At 35.7% G+C, this 21,048-nt stretch overlaps 2 protein-coding genes across 7 annotated transcripts; both read right to left on the reverse strand.

Annotated features, from left to right (window-relative positions):
* Window positions 1-1,479: 1,479 nt before the first annotated feature.
* LOC129923363 (microtubule-actin cross-linking factor 1, isoforms 6/7-like) lies at window positions 1,480-14,595 on the reverse strand. 6 transcript variants are annotated; one of them, XR_008775323.1, is made up of 7 exons: window positions 14,456-14,595; window positions 12,643-12,875; window positions 12,148-12,372; window positions 11,760-11,795; window positions 8,911-9,012; window positions 6,610-8,741; window positions 1,480-1,831 (listed from the first exon to the last, which is right to left on the reverse strand). XR_008775323.1 is itself a non-coding variant. In XM_056013903.1 (6 exons), exons 2-6 carry the CDS (start codon window positions 12,835-12,837, stop codon window positions 1,820-1,822), a joined length of 570 nt encoding a protein of 189 aa, XP_055869878.1. In that variant the 5' UTR covers window positions 12,838-12,875; window positions 14,456-14,595; the 3' UTR covers window positions 1,490-1,819. The 6 variants fall into 6 exon arrangements, 4 of the variants coding, with proteins under 4 accessions (XP_055869878.1, XP_055869880.1, XP_055869877.1 ...); XR_008775324.1 differs by having other exon boundaries at window positions 1,488-1,831; window positions 8,616-8,741; XM_056013903.1 differs by lacking the exon at window positions 6,610-8,741 and having other exon boundaries at window positions 1,490-1,831.
* Window positions 14,596-14,931: 336 nt separating this feature from the next.
* LOC106074495 (dystonin-like) lies at window positions 14,932-19,612 on the reverse strand. Its single transcript, XM_056013583.1, has 6 exons — window positions 19,572-19,612; window positions 18,504-18,689; window positions 17,086-17,205; window positions 16,672-16,998; window positions 15,854-16,063; window positions 14,932-14,997 (listed from the first exon to the last, which is right to left on the reverse strand). Exons 2-6 carry the CDS (start codon window positions 18,645-18,647, stop codon window positions 14,932-14,934), a joined length of 867 nt encoding a protein of 288 aa, XP_055869558.1. The 5' UTR covers window positions 18,648-18,689; window positions 19,572-19,612.
* Window positions 19,613-21,048: the final 1,436 nt, after the last annotated feature.

A 21,048-nucleotide genomic window follows, 5' to 3' on the forward strand; every position in this document is an offset into this window, starting at 1 on the left:
TTTCCTCCAAATAATTAATGAATGTTAGATTAAAAAACACCTAACTGCTGGTAGACATCTATAGGCGTATTATATCTTGACTAATACAACTTTAAATAACTTCCTTTCGTGAACGAAACAAAATAAAACTTTTATTAAAATATTGACAAAATCTAGTTGATGTGAGATTTAAAAAACCTTTCAGTCTCAGGTTCTGGAGTCGTCTGTCCTAATTAAGACTGCTGACGACAACGCCACCTACGTTGCATCATTCGCACGCTAACATCTCCCCATCTTCACCATAAATAAACACACACACACACAATCCATAACAACCCTTACACCCCCCCCCCCCCCCGAGAAAGAATCCTCTTGGACCGTTGGGCCATCATGCAAGGTTTGTCGACCGTCTTTCTCCATTCCACTTTGTTTTTTTTTGCCTTAGATAGAACCTCTTTCAATAGATGGCCCGTCCATTCTTTTATGTTTCTAGAGTTAATGTCTATGATTATTTATATTCAATTTTCGTGGAACGAATTCAGGTCAAATTATCTCTAGTTACCAAGCGTATATCAACTCATTCTTGTCTGTCTGTCCGTCACGTAAAAAGATTGTACACGTTATTTCTCCTACACACCCATTCTCGGATCAAGTTAAAACTTGGCACAATTATTCATTGGCATAGACAAAGCATGAATCAATAATAAAAAACAATTAATAAATTAATTAATGCTAATTAATTATTTTGCTTGATACCAACAAGGAAAGCTGAGCCTTCAGTATTCATAGATATGGATCAATATGTAGGGTTTTGTCCTCTTAGATAATTGTACACTTTTTTTTCTCACACACCCATTCTCAGCCTTAAACAATTCATTCTTTATTTTTTAACTGGTTCACAGACTAGTGGTTCACAGACTTGTGGTTCACATACTAGTGGTTCACAGACTAGTGGTTCACAGACTAGTGGTTCACAGACTAGTGGTTCACGACTAGTGGTTCACTGGATAGTGGTTCACAGACTAGTGGTTCACAGACTAGTGGTTCACGACTAGTGGTTCACTGGATAGTGGTTCACAGACTAGTGGTTCACAGACTAGTGGTTCACGACTAGTGGTTCACAGGTTAGTGGTTCGCAGACTAGTGGTTCGCAGACTAGTGGTTCACTAGTGGTTCACAGACAAGTGGTTCGCAGACTAGTGGTTCACGGCTAGTGGTTCACGACTAGTGGTTCACAGACTAGTGGTTCACAGACTAGTGGTTCACAGACTAGTGGTTCACAGACTAGTGGTTCACGACTAGTGGTTTGCAGACTAGTGGTTCACTAGTGGTTCACAGACTAGTGGTTCACAGACTAGTGGTTCACGACTAGTGGTTCGCAGACTAGTGGTTCACTAGTGGTTCGCAGACTAGTGGTTCACGACTAGTGGTTCACAGACTAGTGGTTCACGACTAGTGGTTCACGACTAGTGGTTCACGACTAGTGGTTCATGACTAGTGGTTCACAGACTAGTGGTTCACAGACTAGTGGTTCACTGGATAGTGGTTCACGACTAGTGGTTCACAGACTATTGGTTCACAACTAGTGGTTCACTGGATAGTGTTAATATTTTCGTCTCCAGTCCACATATATCGCAGGTTAAGGTGACATTCGTTCTGGTGGTAGAGGAGCCAGCCATTTCTCGTTTGGCACGCTTTTCTTTCAGAGCTGAGACCCATGTTCTTATGTTCCCTGTACATCGCTTTCTTGGTCACCATCTCTCTCCAAGAAGTGCTGTCTAGGACTAAGTCTTCCCAGTGGTCAGTATCAATGTCCACTGCTTTTAGGTTGCCTTGGACGTCATCCACAGATCTGAGATGGACATGTATGATAAAAAAAAACAATTATTGTACTGCGTATGTGTGTGCATGTGTGTACTGTACAAATTATACATGATTTGATGATAGTGTGTGTTGTTGCCTGTTGTTGACTTCTAGCACCAATCAGCTGGCAGACAACTAAACCGCTATAGGCGTAATGTATCTAAACAAATAAAACTTCAAATAACTTGAATAACTTCATTTTGTGAACAAAACTAGATAGAACTTTAATTTTAATATAGACAAAATCAAGTTAATATGAAACCAAATACATGGAGTAGACTTTAGTAAGAATATTTCTTAACATGATCTAATTCACTACAATTACACAACCTTTCAGTCTCATGTTCTGGAGTCGTCTCCCCTAACTAAAACTATATAACGAGAGCGCCTATTTAGTTGATGTAAATCAGATGACGTTAATTTAGGTGATGTTATTTAGGTGGCGTTAATTAGGTGATGTTTATAAGGTAATGTTAATTAGGTGTTAATTAGATAACGTTAATTAGGGGAGGTTTTCCTTGTCTGTATTTGCCAAATACGAGCTATAAATCTACAAATAGAAAACAAAACCTGTATAAATACTCAGAAAGACACAGATATAAAGGTACATTTCTTATTCCATATGCTGAGATACATATATATACAAATGCTCCATCTTTCCTAGTGCTATTTGAGCATGGTATCAGTGGCACAAAGGGGTTCAATGAACCCGGGACCACGATAATCAGGGGACACAGTCTGTGACGTAGCAACACTAGCTCAACGGGGTTTATTTCACTTGAGCCCATGACGGATGACAAAAAGGGGCCACATGAGATTTAGGAGATGATATTGTTACGTCTCTCTCCTACTATCCAGGCTCTCTTCAAACTGCACCACACGACACAACGAACTTAAAGAACCTCACAACTCAGGGCTCCAAAGTATCAGCCAGTTTAATTTCAAATACATTACAAATACTGTACAGTTGGCAACAACATTACAATAACTGTCCAAAACCTAGCCTTGCTCCACCTGACTTCACACACCGTCTGTTTCTAACTTCGCCTCGTCTGGTCACAGTGCGAGGTAACGTGAAGTCACGTGATTCTGACACACTCGCTCTTATATAGTGTCTCTACTGGCCTTCTAGAATCGGATGGAACGTTCTTGACCACTCAGAATGATCACAATCGCCGAGACTTGCGTGCGTAATATTTACACACAGGTAGTTGCCGAACTGGCGTGTAGCCTACTGTCACTGGTCACAGTTGACCGCTCGTCCTGCGCTGGACTGGGGCGATTTGGGTAGGCTAAGAACACACACAGCACTACCCCCATCTGTGTCACCACCAGGTTTACAACAATATCAAAGTGAAAAAAAAAAACTCTTTTGTAAGAACCGATTAAAAAGTGGAATCTACAAAGCTTCCTCAAAATGTTCTTAACTTTCTACCCAAAACGTTATATTCGTTTTAAAACATTAGTCAGTGTTTTTAAGCTAAAGTCAGCGTACTAGCGACTTAAATTACTTCATTGTAAGAAACTGCTCTCAACCAGGTTAATTGTAGTGGTGGCTAGCTCTGACCGTGCATTTGAGATTACTTCATTGTAAGAATTTACTCTCAACCAGGTTAATTGTAGCGGTGGCTAGCCCTGATCGTGCATTTGAGGTAACAATAGTTGCTTGATCATTCCACTCTGTTTCTTCTTCTGTATATTTTATAAAACCATGAATAGTATTCAAGGAATGGGGCGGGGGCAGGGCCCTATGCGAAACGGATTTAGCGGGGCCCAGTCTGTGTGGGGATAAGAATAATAAGGGAAAATTATGATTATTGGTTAAATATGCATGAGTAAATGCATGACGCGTTGGACGTAATCATCTTCTTTTTAAAGTAACGTCTGTAATATATAAGATATAAGATTATGATCTAGAATTAGCGCGGGGCCTAAGAAAGTGCAGGGCCCACTGCTGAGGCATAGGTTGCAATGGCCTCACACCGGCCCTGGTTGGGGCAGGGGAAGAGTTTGGTTAAGAAAATATTTATGTGTTGTAGAGAAAGAGAAAATGGAAATGGGAAGAGGGTTGACAATAACATTTTAGTCTATAGGGATAGTCCTGATGGTCAGGAATCAAAATTGTGACATACTTGCTAATTATTCAATTTTCTGAAAGCTCAATTTGTTTCTTTTTTCTATAACTATAACATAGTTAATTATAGGTATTTTGTATTGACACTCTACCAAATTCTGAGATCTAAACTGACTTCTTTCTGCTGTGTTTATTAAAAAACAAACTTTTGCACTTAGAGGGCCATAAGAGACATTTGTATATAATGTTCTGCTTATTGTCCAGTGCACAATTGTAAGCGCAATTAACGATATGTTAAAAATGTTGGAAAGTTAGCAGCAAGATCTACATAAAGCAGATAGACAACTGTAGAAGATCTATAATGAAATAAATAATTAGAGAATGACTTTTTGAGTGTAAGATAAAAGGGGCTGCTAAAGTAGCAGAACTTTTAATTGTTGATGCAGTTTTTTCCCTCTACACCAGCGGTTCTCAACCTGTGGGTCTCGACCCCCTTGGGGGTCGATTGACCATTTGCCAGGGATCGCTTAACACCATTGAAACTATGGATTGTTATTGCCTACTCTTCTATTGCTGTATGTGTGTGTCGGGGGGGGGGGGGGTCGCGGCAGAGTGGGATTGTAAAAAGGGGTCGCCGAGCTTAAAAGGTTGAGAACCGCTGCTCTACACGATTGCGGAAAGTTAAGAAGCTGTTTGATGAGCCTACTACTAATGACCAAGAAGAGAATACTCAAAAAAAGAAGACTTTCAAATTCAACGCATTTTACGGTACTATTGATGTCATTGTTTCTCAGTAACATGACGAATTTCATGGGCATAAAAAAGTGGTCGAAATGTTTTAGTATTTGAAGCCCATTTCATTTCAAGTACTAACAGCAAAGAGTTGGAGGACGTCAACATTCTTCTAGTCTTATCTGTGACTCAGATGATATTTTTCTATGAATATTGTTCAGAGATAAAGTAAAGTTCCCCTTTTAGATCATACGCTCTATAGGGAAGATGATGTTATAAGTCATCAGTTTCTTTGGCCAACGGTTAACGAGCAGGGTGTCATGTGGCCAGCACAAAGACCAAGCTCCTTTACTGTCCCCAACTGAAGTCAGGTATTCATTAGAGGGTGTACTCAGGGGTGCCCTAATAGTCCCGAACTCAAATCCCAGTCATTACCGGGATTCGAACCCAGGACCCCAGATTTGGAAGCCAAGCCGCTTAACCATTCAGCCGCCGCGCCCATATTGTTCACAGATACAACCCATCAAAAGAAGCCTTTAATGACATCTGTGTGTTGAGCACCTTGCTGTACGGAAGTGAAACATGGTCAACCTACTCATGGCAGGAAAAAAAGCTGAATGTCTTCCACCTCCGATGCCTAAGGCGGATCTTTAAAATAAGGTGGCAAGATAAGATTACCAATGAGGAAGTGCTACAAAGAGCAGGGTGCCAGGACATCCGCTCTGTTATCAGCAGCAGACGCCTTGGCTGGCTTGGCCACATTCGTAGAATGCCAGTAGGTGGACTTCCACAGGACATCCTGTATGGCGATCTAATAGAAGGCCGCTGGTTGCCCACTTTTACGTTATACTGATATATGCAAACGCAACATGAAGCTCTTCAAAATCGACACTGGCAACTGGGAAGAGGTGGCACTGGATAGATCCACATGGAGAGAGAGCATAAAGGAAGGGTCACGGATTGCAGATGTCATACACAACAGAAGCAGAAAGAAGGGTGAAAATGCAACGGCGACTGGTGATTATATATGCCCAACCTGCAATCGCAGCTGTGTATCAAGGATTTAGTCACACAAGAAGTTGCAAAGGGAAAAGATCGTCTCTCAAGACGTAAAATGCCACAGAGATAATACCTTATGATTTGTTAATTCATTGCTACATTAATTGGTATCTTCAAACCATCACTTAATTTCAGACCAACATTTCAATGCAACATGGACAGTAAATAAATCCCCATACCATCACTTTATTATATTTAAACCTTTGCTTATTTATTTTGACTCAAATATTAAAATCCATTCCAAAATAAAAATGAGCTTATTAGTAGACTCAGTTACTAATTTTTGTCGAGAAGAAAATACATTTAATTATTCCATTTTTTTTCTCTTGATACAATTTTGAGATCATGAAACAAGCTTTTTAAGAAAACACAGACCATGTGCATGTTACCAGCAGACAGAATCTACCCACTGGCACTAAGATGTAGAACTAAATAGGAGATATGTTAAACACTATCAAATATTATATTTACACACCAACAAAAAATAAAACACTATTAATCTTTCCATAAAATATGAAGCTCTGATAAGTAATTATAGAAAAAAAAATCAAACAAGTGTGACATAACTAAGCAGGACATCAGAGGGTGACTTTTACAAAGTTAAGAAAAGTGTCAAAAGCTACAAATCACTTAATGTCGTTAATTTCAACAGTTATAATAAGCATGCATATACTGGATGTCAAGTGCTCCACTATCACTGTAGGATACTGATTTGAGCCAAGCATGTATACATATACTGGATGTCAAATGCTCCATTATCACTATAGGATACTGATTTGAACCAAGCATGCATTCACTGGATGTCAAGTGCTGGGCATCACTGTAGGATATAGATTTAAACAAATTTATCAAGCTTGCATACACTGGATGTCAAGTATTCTGCATCACTGTAGGATACTTACTGGAACCAAATATGCATATACCGGACGTCTTGTGCTCCACATCAGTGCATCAATACTGAACAACACGCTTATTTTGGATGTCAAGAGCTCTGCTCTGCATGACTGAAGGATATTCATTTGAACAGATTCAGTAAACATACACAGGATGTCAAGTGCTCTACTAAAGGATATTGATTTGATCAGATTCAGTAAGAATGCACTGAATGTCATGTGCCCCACATCACTGTAAAATACTGATTTGGACCATGCATTTACTGGACTCAAGTACTCCACATCATTGCAGGATACTGATTTGAACAAACTCAATAAAGCATGCAATGGTTGTCAAATGCTCTACTGTAGGATACTGATTTGAAAAGATTCAGGAAGAATGCACTGGTTGTCAAGTGCTCTACTGTAGGATACTGATTTGAACAGATTCAGTAAGCATGGACTGGTTATCAAGTGCTCTACTGTAGGATTCTGATTGAACAGATTCAGGAAGCATGCACTGGTTGTCAAGTGCTCTACTGTAGGATACTGATTTGAACAGATGCAGGAAGCATGCACTGGTTGTCAAGTGCTCTACTGTAGGATACTGATTTGAACAGATGCAGGAAGCATGCACTGGTTATCAAGTGCTCTACTGTAGGATACTGATTTGAACAGATTCAGTAAGCATGGACTGGTTGTCAAGTGCTCTACAGTAGGATATTGATTTGAACAGATTCAATAAGCATGCACTGGTTGTCAAATGCTCTACTGTAGGATACTGATTTAAACAGATGCAGGAAGCATGCACTGGTTGTCAAGTGCTCTACTGTAGGATATTGATTTGAACAGATTCAATAAGCATGCACTGGTTGTCAAGTGCTCTACTGTAGGATACTGATTTAAACAGATGCAGGAAGCATTCACTGGTTGTCAAGTGCTCTACTGTAGGATACTGATTTGAACAGATGCAGGAAGCATGCACTGGTTGTCAAGTGCTCTACTGTAGGATACTGATTTAAACAGATGCAGGAAGCATGCACTGGTTATCAAGTGCTCTACTGTAGGATATTGATTTGAACAGATTCAATAAGCATGCACTGGTTGTCAAGTGCTCTACTGTAGGATACTGATTTGAACAGATGCAGGAAGCATGCACTGGTTGTCAAGTGCTCTACTGTAGGATACTGATTTAAACAGATGCAGGAAGCATGCACTGGTTGTCAAGTGCTCTACTGTAGGATACTGATTTAAACAGATGCAGGAAGCATGCACTGGTTGTCAAGTGCTCTACTGTAGGATACTGATTTAAACAGATGCAGGAAGCATGCACTGGTTGTCAAGTGCTCTACTGTAGGATACTGATTTGAACAGATGCAGGAAGCATGCACTGGTTGTCAAGTGCTCTACTGTAGGATACTGATTTAAACAGATGCAGGAAGCATGCACTGGTTGTCAAGTGCTCTACTGTAGGATACTGATTTAAACAGATGCAGGAAGCATGCACTGGTTGTCAAGTGCTCTACTGTAGGATACTGATTTGAACAGATGCAGGAAGCATGCACTGGTTGTCAAGTGCTCTACTGTAGGATACTGATTTAAACAGATGCAGGAAGCATGCACTGGTTGTCAAGTGCTCTACTGTAGGATACTGATTTAAACAGATGCAGGAAGCATGCACTGGTTGTCAAGTGCTCTACTGTAGGATACTGATTTAAACAGATGCAGGAAGCATGCACTGGTTGTCAAGTGCTCTACTGTAGGATACTGATTTGAACAGATGCAGGAAGCATGCACTGGTTGTCAAGTGCTCTACTGTAGGATACTGATTTAAACAGATGCAGGAAGCATGCACTGGTTGTCAAGTGCTCTACTGTAGGATACTGATTTAAACAGATGCAGGAAGCATGCACTGGTTGTCAAGTGCTCTACTGTAGGATACTGATTTGAACAGATGCAGGAAGCATGGACTGGTTGTCAAGTGCTCTACTGTAGGATACTGATTTGAACAGATGCAGGAAGAATGCATGTACTACCTTTTTTGGGCTCCAACTGTAATTTCTTTTCCCAGGTAAATAAAGGAATTTGATTTCAATGATGCTTAAAGAATCTCTTAAGCTTAACATCCCATTTCAGTGTTTGTTCTCTTATTCAATTGACATCTGATAAAAATAAACAGAGTAACTAAAAGATTTTGGACCTAACAATTAAAATTTAAAAAACATTAAAATATTTATGGACATTGTTTTTAAGCAAAGGTTGTTTTAAAGGTAATTTTTAATACAACAGACCATTTTTGATGACTATTACAACAAGCTGTCTTAAATTTACCTTGAGTTCTTCAATTTGTCTCTGTAATGTATTTGGGTCAGGTGATGGTTGTTTCATCAACGCCAACTGGTGTTCTGCTTGTGGAAGCCAGCTATTGATAGACTGGAAAGAGGTTTTGAATTATTTTATTTTGTAAAAACATCTTAAAATAAAAAAATGTTTCTCACATTGTTAAACATAAATTTGTAATATCTTTTGTTACATTTTCCTTTTATTTTTTTCTCATTGTTTTGTATCAATACTTAGGAATTCTTTGATGAAGAACAAAAAAAAGTGAAAAAAAAATTAAGAAAAACAAAAAATAAGAAAACAAAAAAAAAATTTCAGAAATAAAAAGAAAAAAAAATTTTAGGAAAAGAAACAATTGGAGAAAAAAAAAAACTTGTCTAGATTCAGTCAATTACTAGATGCATTTGTTACAGTTGATTTAGTACAATTAGATAAAAAAAATGGATCAGGTGTCAGTGCACTTTAATTGATAGTTGATTGAAAATTGGCGAAAGCAAAAAAAAAAAAAAAAAAAAAAAATTAAAAGCTATAACTTACACAAGACAAGCTAGAACCACAGTAATTAAAAACAACAATGGAACTCTAATGACTGAAGAAGCAGATGTGCTGAGAAGGTGGACAGAACACTGCTAAGATCTGTATAACTTTAAGATAAATTTCTAACTATAGTCTAATTAACAAAGCAAACAGGGAATACAGAGACCTTGGTGAAGCTCCAATATCAGAGTCAGAAGTAGAGTTAAAGGTGGCTAGTCATCTGGAATGATAACATACTATCAGAACACAATGGCTCACATATGAAAATATGGAAAATATGGGATGAAGAAACATGGTAGAAAGAATGGACCAAATCTTTAATTATTCCACTGCCCTAGAAAGGAAATTGAGACAATTATAAAATTATAGAGCACTAAGTCTGATCAGTCATCCGAACAAGATAAAACTAAGAATAATTTTCAACAGACTTAAGATAAGAAGATAAGAAGAGGCACTGTTGAACAAAATTTAACATCAGACTGTTATATGAAAAATGCCTTCAACACTCAAAGAAACTGATACACAACATGTGGCAAGTGATGAGTTCAACATAGATAAAAACATTATTGAAGTTTTATACCAAAATGCAAATAAAGTCTTACACCAAAATGAAAATACCTCAATTGGAGAAAGTTTTAAGACATCCATAGGAGTGCAGCTCTTTTAAACATATTTCTGAAGCATATTATGATGGATTCACTCTTAGCTTGACCATAAACAGGCGGCCTATTTCTTATCTTATGTTTGCAGATGATATAGACCTCAATGGAAAAAATGCAGAGCAGTTACAAGATCTTACTTCAAAACTGGATGCTGCAGCTAGAGCAGTTGGCAAGGAAATCAGTGCAGAAAAAAAGCAAACTTACTAGATTGTGGTGGAGAAAGCATAAGGTGTTGTAAGCAGTTGAATGGCCAAACATTAGAAGAAGTTGATTTTTTTTAATACCTAGGGTCAAACATATTAAGAGTTAGAAGTTTAAAAAAAATAGAGATAAAAACCCAAATAAGCTTGGCATCCTTTATTTATATAAGGTAACTGTTGAAAATCTGGAACAGTAACATCAGTTTCCAAGTAAAATTAGAACTGTATTCTTAGATAGTGGTCTTTGTGTACTTATAAGGTTGTGAAAGTTGGATGCTGAAGATGAAATAAGAATTCAAGCCTTTGAGAGTAAATGCTACAGAAAAATGCTGCATATCAGATACCAGGAAAAGAAGACAAACGAGTTTGCACTTTTACAAGTCAACACTTTGGCTGGCAGAAAAGAAAAACTCCTCAATACTGTGAAAAGATGAAAGCTGAACTGGTTCTGTCATATTGTAAGACAATGATCACTATTAAAAATCATTCATGCCAAGAACAGCTGCTGACAGGGAAAAGTGGAGGGATTTAGATATGTGATATGTCACTGCATCTCTACGATGTAATCAAGGGACAGATGATGTTGATGTGATGATATATTCCACAACAGACATTTTATTTATGTACATTTCTATATTTAAATAAGTAATCAGATAGGACAATGTTTCGCAGAATGAAATATGAAATCTAAAAGTACTCTGAAAATACCCACAATATTAGAGATATGCAAACTCCAGTATTTAGTTTTCCTAAGTATTTTTTTTTGTTGAATGTTTGCTTTGAGTAAGCATACAAACTTCAATATTAGAGATATGCAAACTCCAGTATTTAGTTTTCCTAAGTATTTTTTTTTGTTGAATGTTTGCTTTGAGTAAGCATACAAACTTCAATATTAGAGATATGCAAACTCCAGTATTTAGTTTTCCTAAATTTTTTTTTTTGTTGAATGTTTGCTTTGAGTAAGATACAAACTTTACAACTAAATAAAGTCATCGAATTTAGTGAAAGAAAAACTATGTTATTGTAATTTTTTTATGGCTGAGAATTTAAAAAATACAAAAAATAAAAAATGTTCTACAGAAAAGCTATAAACAAGCTTACTTACTTTGAACTGAAGAACATTACATTTACAGGATGAATAAACAAATATTTTTGTTTATTTCATGGGAAATGCTGATAATAGTTAAAGGTGCAAAGGCTTTTTTTTTTTAACCAAGAAAATGATTTTGCTCAAAGCCACAATCACAAATGTCAATATAAAATTTTTTAGGTGTGGCAATTGTAAATCTTAGATATTACTTTAATTACTTAATTAACTGGGACTAAACTAAACATTAATTAGATGAAGACAACACAAATCAGTTAGATACTAAATTGGATTTGTTAACTAAAACAAAAAGACCTTTAAAAAAATTGTCATCTCTAGCTAATTTGTATATACCTGAATCAACTGACTGTTTGAATGTTGTTGGAAAATCTTAACAAAGTAAAATAAAAAAAATACAACATACACTTACAGCCTGAGAAGTTTTAAAGTGATAGGATGCTAATATTGTACAGTGTCCTAACATGTTTCTAATGTCTTTAGTGACTATTTGTTTTTGGAAGTAGACTATGTGAAATGTGTTTACCGGATATCAACATATTGTAACTTGTAAACTAATGATGATAAAGCTCAAGTGATTACTTATAAACTTTATTTCGGACAATTACAGACACAAATTTGGAGTAGCAGGAGCTTCAAAACTATTCATAATTCTTTAAAAAAATGTTGAAAGGAACATGATTAAATCTATTCCACAGGACATCTGTCAAACTAATGTACTTACATCAACTAGTTTCTTGAAATGATCAGCATGTTGGAATGCCCCCCTTAACTCATCACCTCGGTCACGTATCTTATCATTGACTTCATCAGTCATGTGACTAAGATCCTCCATCTGTTTCTGGATTTCAATGGCACCAGACTGACCACAAACATTGGAGAGGTCGTGACCTATTTGTCTACATTCTCCTACAAGCTCTCTGGCTTTCTCCAATTCCTTCTTAAATCCCTGTTAAATTAGAAGAGTTAATAAAATCTAAGACAATTCATTAAATCTCTTAATACAATGAAAAAGTGTAACATTTGATAGTTAGAGCATGGCTAACTGGAAGTTAATAGCTTATAGAAATGGAGATATTTCAAAACATATAAATTTATGAAATAAAAATAAAAAAACAAACAAATACATAAAGCTTAGCATATATAAATACAAAATTATTTATAGTTTTACCAATTATATCTATTTCCAATTTTAAAACAAATTTCATACTTAACTTACAGCTAGTTCTGCTTGTTGTTCCTTAATAGCTTCAGGGTCAAGGCCAGGCAGTTCCTGGTTATACATACAGTCTTTAAGATCTCTTAGTCCCGACATCACATCCACTGACATGTCATAGAATCTCTCAGACAGTTTCAGAGCAGTTGTCAGATTCTTGTCTCGAGCCTCCGCCATCAACCGTATATCTTTAGACATGTCACATATTTCCTTGTATTTGTGCCGCAGTTCTTCAGCTAGTGAAAAGTAAAGACAGTACCATGTGACTTAGTTTAACATATAGGTGATAAAGGGACAGTTTAACATGTAGGTGATAAAGGGACTTAGTTTAACTTATAGGTGATAAAGGGACTTAGTTTAACATGTAGGTGATAAAGTGACTTAGTTTAACTTATAGGTGATAAAGGGACAGTTTAACATAATGGTGATAAAGTGGCTTAGTTTAACATATATGAGATAAAGTGACAGTTTAACATATATGAGATAAAGTGACAGTTTAACATATAGGAGATAAAGTGACAGTTTAACCTATAGGTGATAAGTGATTCAATGTAAACTATGAAGGATGAAATGAAACAATACTACACAATTAAATCCATAACTTTTATATTTTGTATTACAATATTTGTGGACGGGAGTGTCTCTTCAAAGTAGGCTTCCACAGCCACATGAAAAAGTGTTCGAGATGAACTACAGTCACTCTACGACTCAAGGAGGCCAACTATTACAATATTTACACATGATCAGACATTCATTATATGACGGACGATTGTGCCATGGAACCCAAGGTTGCACACAAAAGCTGATGGTTTGTAAGTATTAAAAGTTAGATTTAAAAAAAAACAATAAATTGTATAATTTTTTACCTACATGAAGCTTAAAAACAATATTTTTTGTGATGTTAATTTTTGCTCATGTAATCTGGAAATTAGAGATTGTGATGACATAGTATTTCATATTGACACTGGCATTGCTTTTATTGTTGCAATGTGTGTGAATATGGGGATTAAAAAAAAACTACCAATGTTGAGTTGTGCAATGTAAATAGGTTAAAAAAGTTTTGTTTTTTTTAAAATTAAACACCACAGCTATACAAATAAAAATACTGGAAACTGTTTCTAGAAATGTCTGCTCCATAGAGCATTGAGTGGGAGAAACAATGTCAGCACCATGAAAAAAATTCAGTCTGCCTCAGGAAGACTCTTATGGTCTGCTGGCCAGACAAGATACTCTAATGAGGAACTATGGCAAAGAAGAAGTAGCCCATGAAGAAATCCTTCAGAGATGCTGGCATTGGCCACCTCCTTTGCAAGACTGCATCCAACCTGACAAGACAAACTCTCTCCTGGAACCCCAAAGGAAAGAGGACGTAATCATCTTCGTCTGTAACGTCTGTATTATATAAGATAAGAAGATAAGAAACAGGGAGAGCCCCAAAAAAACATGGAGCAGAGATTTGAATGCAGATGTCAGGAAGATGTTCAAGACGTGGGGACAGTTGACGAGACTTGTCCAGAACTTGGAGAAAAGCTGGTTGGTGGGCTATGCCCAAAACAGGACCACATGCATAGATGAGATTATAGAAATTATTTCACAGGTCTTAAAAAAACAAATTTTATTTAATGCAACCATTATTCCAAAACCAGATTTCCTTAAATGTGGACCTATAAGTTAGTAAAATGAATGAAATTTTTTTTTTTTTAATAATGCTGTGATTATAAGATAATTACAATTAATTATAACATGCTAGAAAAGATGTAAGCATTGACATTGAGGGTCAAATTGTTTTTTTCATACAATAAAAAAATACTCCTACCATCTGTAAGATCCTCAACACCATAAGCCTTGGGATTTTTAGCAACATCTTCAGCTTTAGCTAAAGCTTGTTTTTGATGCTCCAGATCTTCTAACACAGCCTGAGTAGAACATGTAAAAAAGTTCTATAGAAATTGAATGAAGGAATATCATTTTAGTTGGCAGCACCAGAAGAAACAGGTGATGGTAGCAGCCAGTGTTTGAACTCACGACCATCATGATGACAGTCCAAACTGCATACCTTACCACCATGCACTGATTTCATATCAATTCCTTCATTGAAAATATGACTTTGGCAGAATAATAAGTTGCAATCATTTTTGTTAAGGATATACAAGATTAACATATTATTTCAAAATATATATAATGATCAGTCATTTATATATGTATATGTATGTATGTCTATGTGTATATATATGTGTGTGTGTGTGTGTGTTCATGTTAGTATATATTTTCTCTGGAGAAGATGGAATGTGATCAGCATTGGTGACAGTTTGACAGTCCATCCAACTCATCCTTTAAATGATCTAATGTATCTCCAGCCTGAAACATTTTTAGATCCAGTTGAATAAAGCTTCACCCAAACATTGAAAGATTGCAATCTAATGTATCTAATATCTATTATATATTACAAATACATCAATCATTGAAGTACTTATGTATGCGTGTTTAGCCTCTAAACATCAGAATCATAATTTCCATTTTTGTATGCACTCATTTTAAAACAGCTCAGCACTTTAAGGGTTAAACAGATTTACATGAATATTTTGAACACAGATTCCTTTTACATCTAAGGTGCTTGGTAAGACAAGGTTTTGACAGAGAATGTATTAGCTATTCCAAGAAAAGTCAGATTTTGTACAAAGGACTAGCTTTTTTTTTGTTGTGGGCAGGAGGGGGAAAGGAGAAGTGATACTAGAATTCATGGGTCAAAAGCATGTGTGCATGTGTGTGCCGAGGGAGGTAGGATGTTATAAAATGGATCATTCTAATTCAAATCATAAGTCTTATGTCAGATAACATATGATGCACAGGAAAAATATGGGTGGGGGTCTAAGATAGAAAGAGATGGAGAGAAAAGGAAAAAAAAAAAGAAAGAGAGCAGACAGTTCTGATTCAGAATAATAGATACTGAAATTCACAATTTACAGGCTAGAATGTGTACTGGGGAACATTATTTGGAAGTTTTAAAAAAGAGATGTTCAAGCCAAAATAAATAATATATAAGCCTGGGAATAAATCATAGGCATAGACAGTGTGTAATTCTAATAAATATATTTGAATAGTTTGTTTGAAGATCAGAATAAAATATTCTTTTTTTTTTAAAGAAAACAATAAATAAAATACAGATATTTACAAATAATAAACAAATATTACATAAAAACAATGTAAAAAAAACCTCTTGGGTTAGTTTTCGTTTTGCATCTGTCAAATCCCTTGATTTAGTATGAGCCTTTGACTTCAAACCCTCATATCTCTTGTTAATGTCAAGTAACCTATTCTGAATGTCCACTGCATCTTGTTCAGCGCAGATATCCATAAGTTCAAGGCCAGTGGAGTTAAGATCATCTATAAATAACTTGCGATCTTCAATTATTTGCTGATTGGCCTAAAAAGAGACAAGAATATGTAAATATATAAACATAAACTCCCTGTCACTAGCTAATGCAATAATATTGAACAAGTGTTCAATGAGTATTTGCTTATTTCTTATATATCAGCTTCTGAAACATGATAAACCTCTGCTCCCAAATAACTAACTTTACAATTGATTAAGTTGAAGACCATAACTGGATAATGTGTCATAAGAAATTATTGTATTATTTTGACTAGTTAAGCTTGAAAGTGTTAGAAGATGCCGCCCAAATGACTTCCACTCTTATATGTATGCTGCATCCACAAAGTAGCATTTTTTGAAGGAAGAAATTTATATCATTTTCTTTCCCTTCTAATTAATGAGACCATCGTTGATTTGACCCCATTAAATTAATTTTTGGTTTTATAAACGTGTATTTGTGTTATATAAAAAGAGCATGCATTCTCCTATACCAAAAGTAACGTCTTCTGATTACAAACAAAAATGTTATTGAAGTTTAATCATAACAGGATAGAATGTAAAAATGTAAAAAATGAACAATTCTTGCAGAACATGGAAAATAATTACAGAGATAAAGAGTTAAATAAAATTTTTAATCCTATCACTACTTAATTTTGTACCTTTAAATTATCATGTTGTTTTTTCACTTGCTCCAGATTTAGTCCAGGCTCACCCTGAGCAACAAGCTCTGCCTCCATCTCATCCAGCCATGCACAGACCTCTGTTTGGTTTTCTCCGTAGTGAGTAGCTAATGGTAGAGCAGCCTCTAACTGGTGAAGTCTATCAGCACTCAGCTGACAAACTAGGTCAGCCTGCTGTGTAATGGTGTCTAGACGAAACTTGATCTCATCTGATTGGGAATTAGCTGTCTCTCTAAGCATATGTGTGCACTTGTCGATAATGTCTTTTACAGCATTGCGCTTGCCTTTTAAATCAGTGTTGAATATCTGTAAAGAAATTAAATATTGATGAATACTAGTTTACAGTGACTTCTTAAGGTAAGACTTGCATGTTTGACTGACTATTTAACTAACCTTGTGTTCTCTCAACTGTATACTCAAAGTCTCAGGATCGATGCTGATAGATTCGGCTGTATTGATTTCATTTTCAGCTTTATCTAAATATTTCAACATGCCATCAATTTCGGACAAAGCCTACAAAAAGTAAAAAATAAAATTGCATTTTAATTGAAGTCTAAATAAAAACTTTTTCTTTAAGAATCAAGACTAAAACAGAATTGGACTAGACAATGAATGACAATTTCACACACACACACACACAAAAGTTGAACTTTTGCAAAGTTAATTTAAAATCTTAATTATATAAATCAATATGATTTAATAATAACACGGTTAGGTTCTTAAAATCCTAAATGTATTTTTTTAGAGAAAGAAAAAAAAACTGTACAAATACTGGAATATCAGTAGTGAAACTCATTTTTGCTAAGATTTTATTAACTGTATATATATTTATGCATTATTTACATTTGTGAGCTACATACAAAAAAAAACAACTAGAGTTCACTTATATCTAGATGTTTATCTAGCCCTTTAAAAATGTTTTACATGGAGATAAGTATTCCTAGCCCAAACCTCCCACATATACAGTCCACCAAAGTGCAAACCACACATCCAGGCAGCCATCTACAACCAAACAGCCCATATCAAGTCTATTTCTAAAGTCTGAATCTAAGTCTAGGTTCTAGTTCCTGAAGGTCAAACTATAAATTGGTAGACTACACATCAATGCCTATAAAATATGAATACAGAATAGTGAATACAGTAATAGTATAATCATTCGACAAGCAGTTGAATAACATAGCATCATCCATTCTAAGTTTACATCTGAGAAAACAGGGAGTTCCATTATTTTTTCTTCGTAACATATTTTGAAATCTTGTTTCGTAACAAAATGTTTGTTGCACAGGAAGGCTTGCACAGTTCCTCACCATCATCTGTCCCTTGACTTTCATCACAGGGTTTCTGTTAACCTAATCCTTCCACTTTTCAGCAACTGTTCTAAGCAGGACATCAAGAGAGAGGCAGGCCTATTCTTTTATGTTGTCCAGCCAGCTTTTTTTGTGAGGACCATTGTTTCTTGCCCCCCCCCCACTGTACCTTGAAGGATGACTTTAAAAAATGAGTTCTTTCTAACAATATCATCAAACCTGCTCAGGAGTTTCTCCTTTTTGTCAACTAAAGTGTTACAAAAGATAATATCCTCTTTTTTTTCTTTAATCCTCACCAAAAAAGCATGCTTTATTAGAAAAAGTTCTTAAAGGCTGTAAAACCATATCTAATACAATTAAAGGCAATTGTCTTTAATTTCAAAGATTAAGAATGAGTGCAGTGTTTCATGTGAAACATCTAAGATAAAATATATTATATAAAATTAATAAATTTCTAATGTATAACAAAATATTTGTAACCTTCATTAGTAACCACAGACTGACCTCCAATGAGACCTGCTGGACTAAAAGTTCTGTTAGGTCATTCCATTTGGTCTCTACATCAGCCAGCAGTTCTTTTAATGCATATTTATCCTTGACCCCACTAGCTTCAGATAAATGACCACACATCTGTCTTAACGTTTCCATCTCTCCATCTTTCTCTGCCTTATCTTCATACAGACCTTCTACCTGAAACAAACAAGTGATCTTGATTGAACACCTCATCTAGAAAGAAAGAAATATAATTGCCAATAATGATCTGGAATAAGAGACATGGTGGCTGAGCGGTAAAGCACTTGGCTTCTGAACCGGGGGTCCTGGGTTCGAATCCTGGTGAAGACTGGGATTCTTAATTACGGGATCTTTGGGCGCCCAGCTCTAATGGGTACCTGACAATAGTTGGGAGAAAAGTAAAGATGGTTGGTAGTTGTGCTGGCCACATGACACCCTCATTAACCGTAGGTCACAGAAACAGATGAACCACATTAATGCAGAGACATGTCTCAATTTGACTATTTGTATTATTTTTATCTTTCAACAATTGGATACATTGAATTATACACTGAAGTGAAACAACTTTTAACTTTTTTTTTTTACAAACATTTGTTTAAACCTGCTGTGTTGACTGAATGGGAAGACTAATTTAGAGTAAATGGAATCTATTTTAAATTCAATCCACAGAATAAAATATAAATTCAAATTTTGAAATAAACCAGAAATCACAGTAATAAATAAAATTTTAAATAGAAACTAGATGAAAACTAAACAATAAATGACAATATTGAAATATTGAGTGGTGGTAGAACTGAACAAAGCTGACCTCAATATGTTTTTGGGTCTTCAGACAAAACCTTCATTTTTTAGTTGTTTAATTAGTTGCTTTCTAAATACTACTTAAACAGCCCACAAGCATGAAATAATTTTAATGTTTAGCTTATAAATTAGATGTTTTACTTCCTTAGAGAAGATAATTATGTTCATGTGTCAATCTAGTCAAGCATGTTAATCAGTGAATTCAACTCTGCTAAGTAGTGGTTTCCCTGGCCGTCTCTGGCAACAATAAATGTTTACCTTTGTTTTTGTTGGTTTAGGAGCTCCACTTTTTGGCTTGAGAGTTTGTAAAATGTTTTACTTATTTCGGATGTTCCTTCAGAGTTGAAGTTGAAGATAATTACTTCCTAGTCCAAACCTCCCGCAGGACGACGGGGGATGGGAGCGGGCAGGGTTTGAACCCGGGACCATCGATAAGTCCGAACGACAGTCCGGCGTGCAAACCACACGACCAGGCAGCCATCCAGAGTTTTGATGGACTCAGAGAGCCAGGTGTCCAACTCTACAGCTTTAGACTCATACTCAACTATGTTGGTCAAAAGTTCATCAAGTTCTTGAGTCCTTTCCTCTGCCTGAGTCTCAAGTGCTTCAGCTAGCTCCATAAGATTCTTTAATTTTTGTTCTGCTTCATTGTTGCCTTCAACATCTAAACATAATCTATATAGAACCAAAGGCAATATTTTACTTCCATCTATGAATGAAACTACACCAGGGAATATTTTTACAACTTTTTAATCAAATAATTCAGGGTAAATCAAACACATATAAATGCACTTGAAATTTTTAAAAATGTGCACGCTGCAGGATTATTTTCATAGAAAACCAAAATGTAACCAAAAACGAAGCAAATTTAGTTCTTTTACTTTTTGCAGAAATATGAAATTCAAAATAACTTTTTTATCCAAACATGTATTCTTTTTTGTCCTGTTAGTAATATTTTGTCCTGTTAGTAATATAATATTTTCTGAATAATGCAGATTTATTTTTGTTTCTTTCTCACTGTACTGTCCTACTATTACAACCTCATACACTAACAATGGTTGTCTGGTCGTGCGCTGGACTGTAGTTTGGATTTATCGATGGTCCCAGGTTCAAACCCTGCCCGCTCCCATCCCCTGTCGTCCTGCAGAAGGTTTGGACTAGGGAGTAAACTATCTTCAACTCTGAAGCATGTAAAACATTTTACAAAACAAACAAACAAGTAATGATGAAATTTGGATTTTCTTGTCTTTTCAGAGAAAGGTGTTTGATTAAACATAAGACTACACTCCAGATCTTTTGAAGTTAGCATTTAGTGTTTTTTTTCTCCTAATATTGTAATTTATTCCCCCATTAACCATTTTTTAAAAATTCAATGACTTATAAAGAATTCTTTTGTACATTTTGTAAAAAAATCTGTTCAGTTACACGCTGAATTTACTATTGAGTATTCATTTAAGGGTACAAAGTATCTCAAATCGTATGTATATTATACATAAGCAAGTCACTTATAGGTTAGTGTTCTCATCAAATAAAGACTAGAGAATTAATATTAACCTTTCCAACAGACTTCGATTACTAGCAATTTTGGCATTAAGTAGTCTCTGCTCCCTGTATTTGTTGAGATAACTTTTCCTTATCTAGACTTATGTCCCTTTGACTAGCAACTTGTTCCTCACATTCTCTCAAGCTCATCTCAATGCCTTCAAGTCGACCTGCGTACAAAATTCAAATTATA

Source organism: Biomphalaria glabrata, chromosome 16 (genome assembly GCF_947242115.1).
Source record: "Biomphalaria glabrata chromosome 16, xgBioGlab47.1, whole genome shotgun sequence".
NCBI classification, from domain to species: domain Eukaryota; kingdom Metazoa; phylum Mollusca; class Gastropoda; family Planorbidae; genus Biomphalaria; species Biomphalaria glabrata.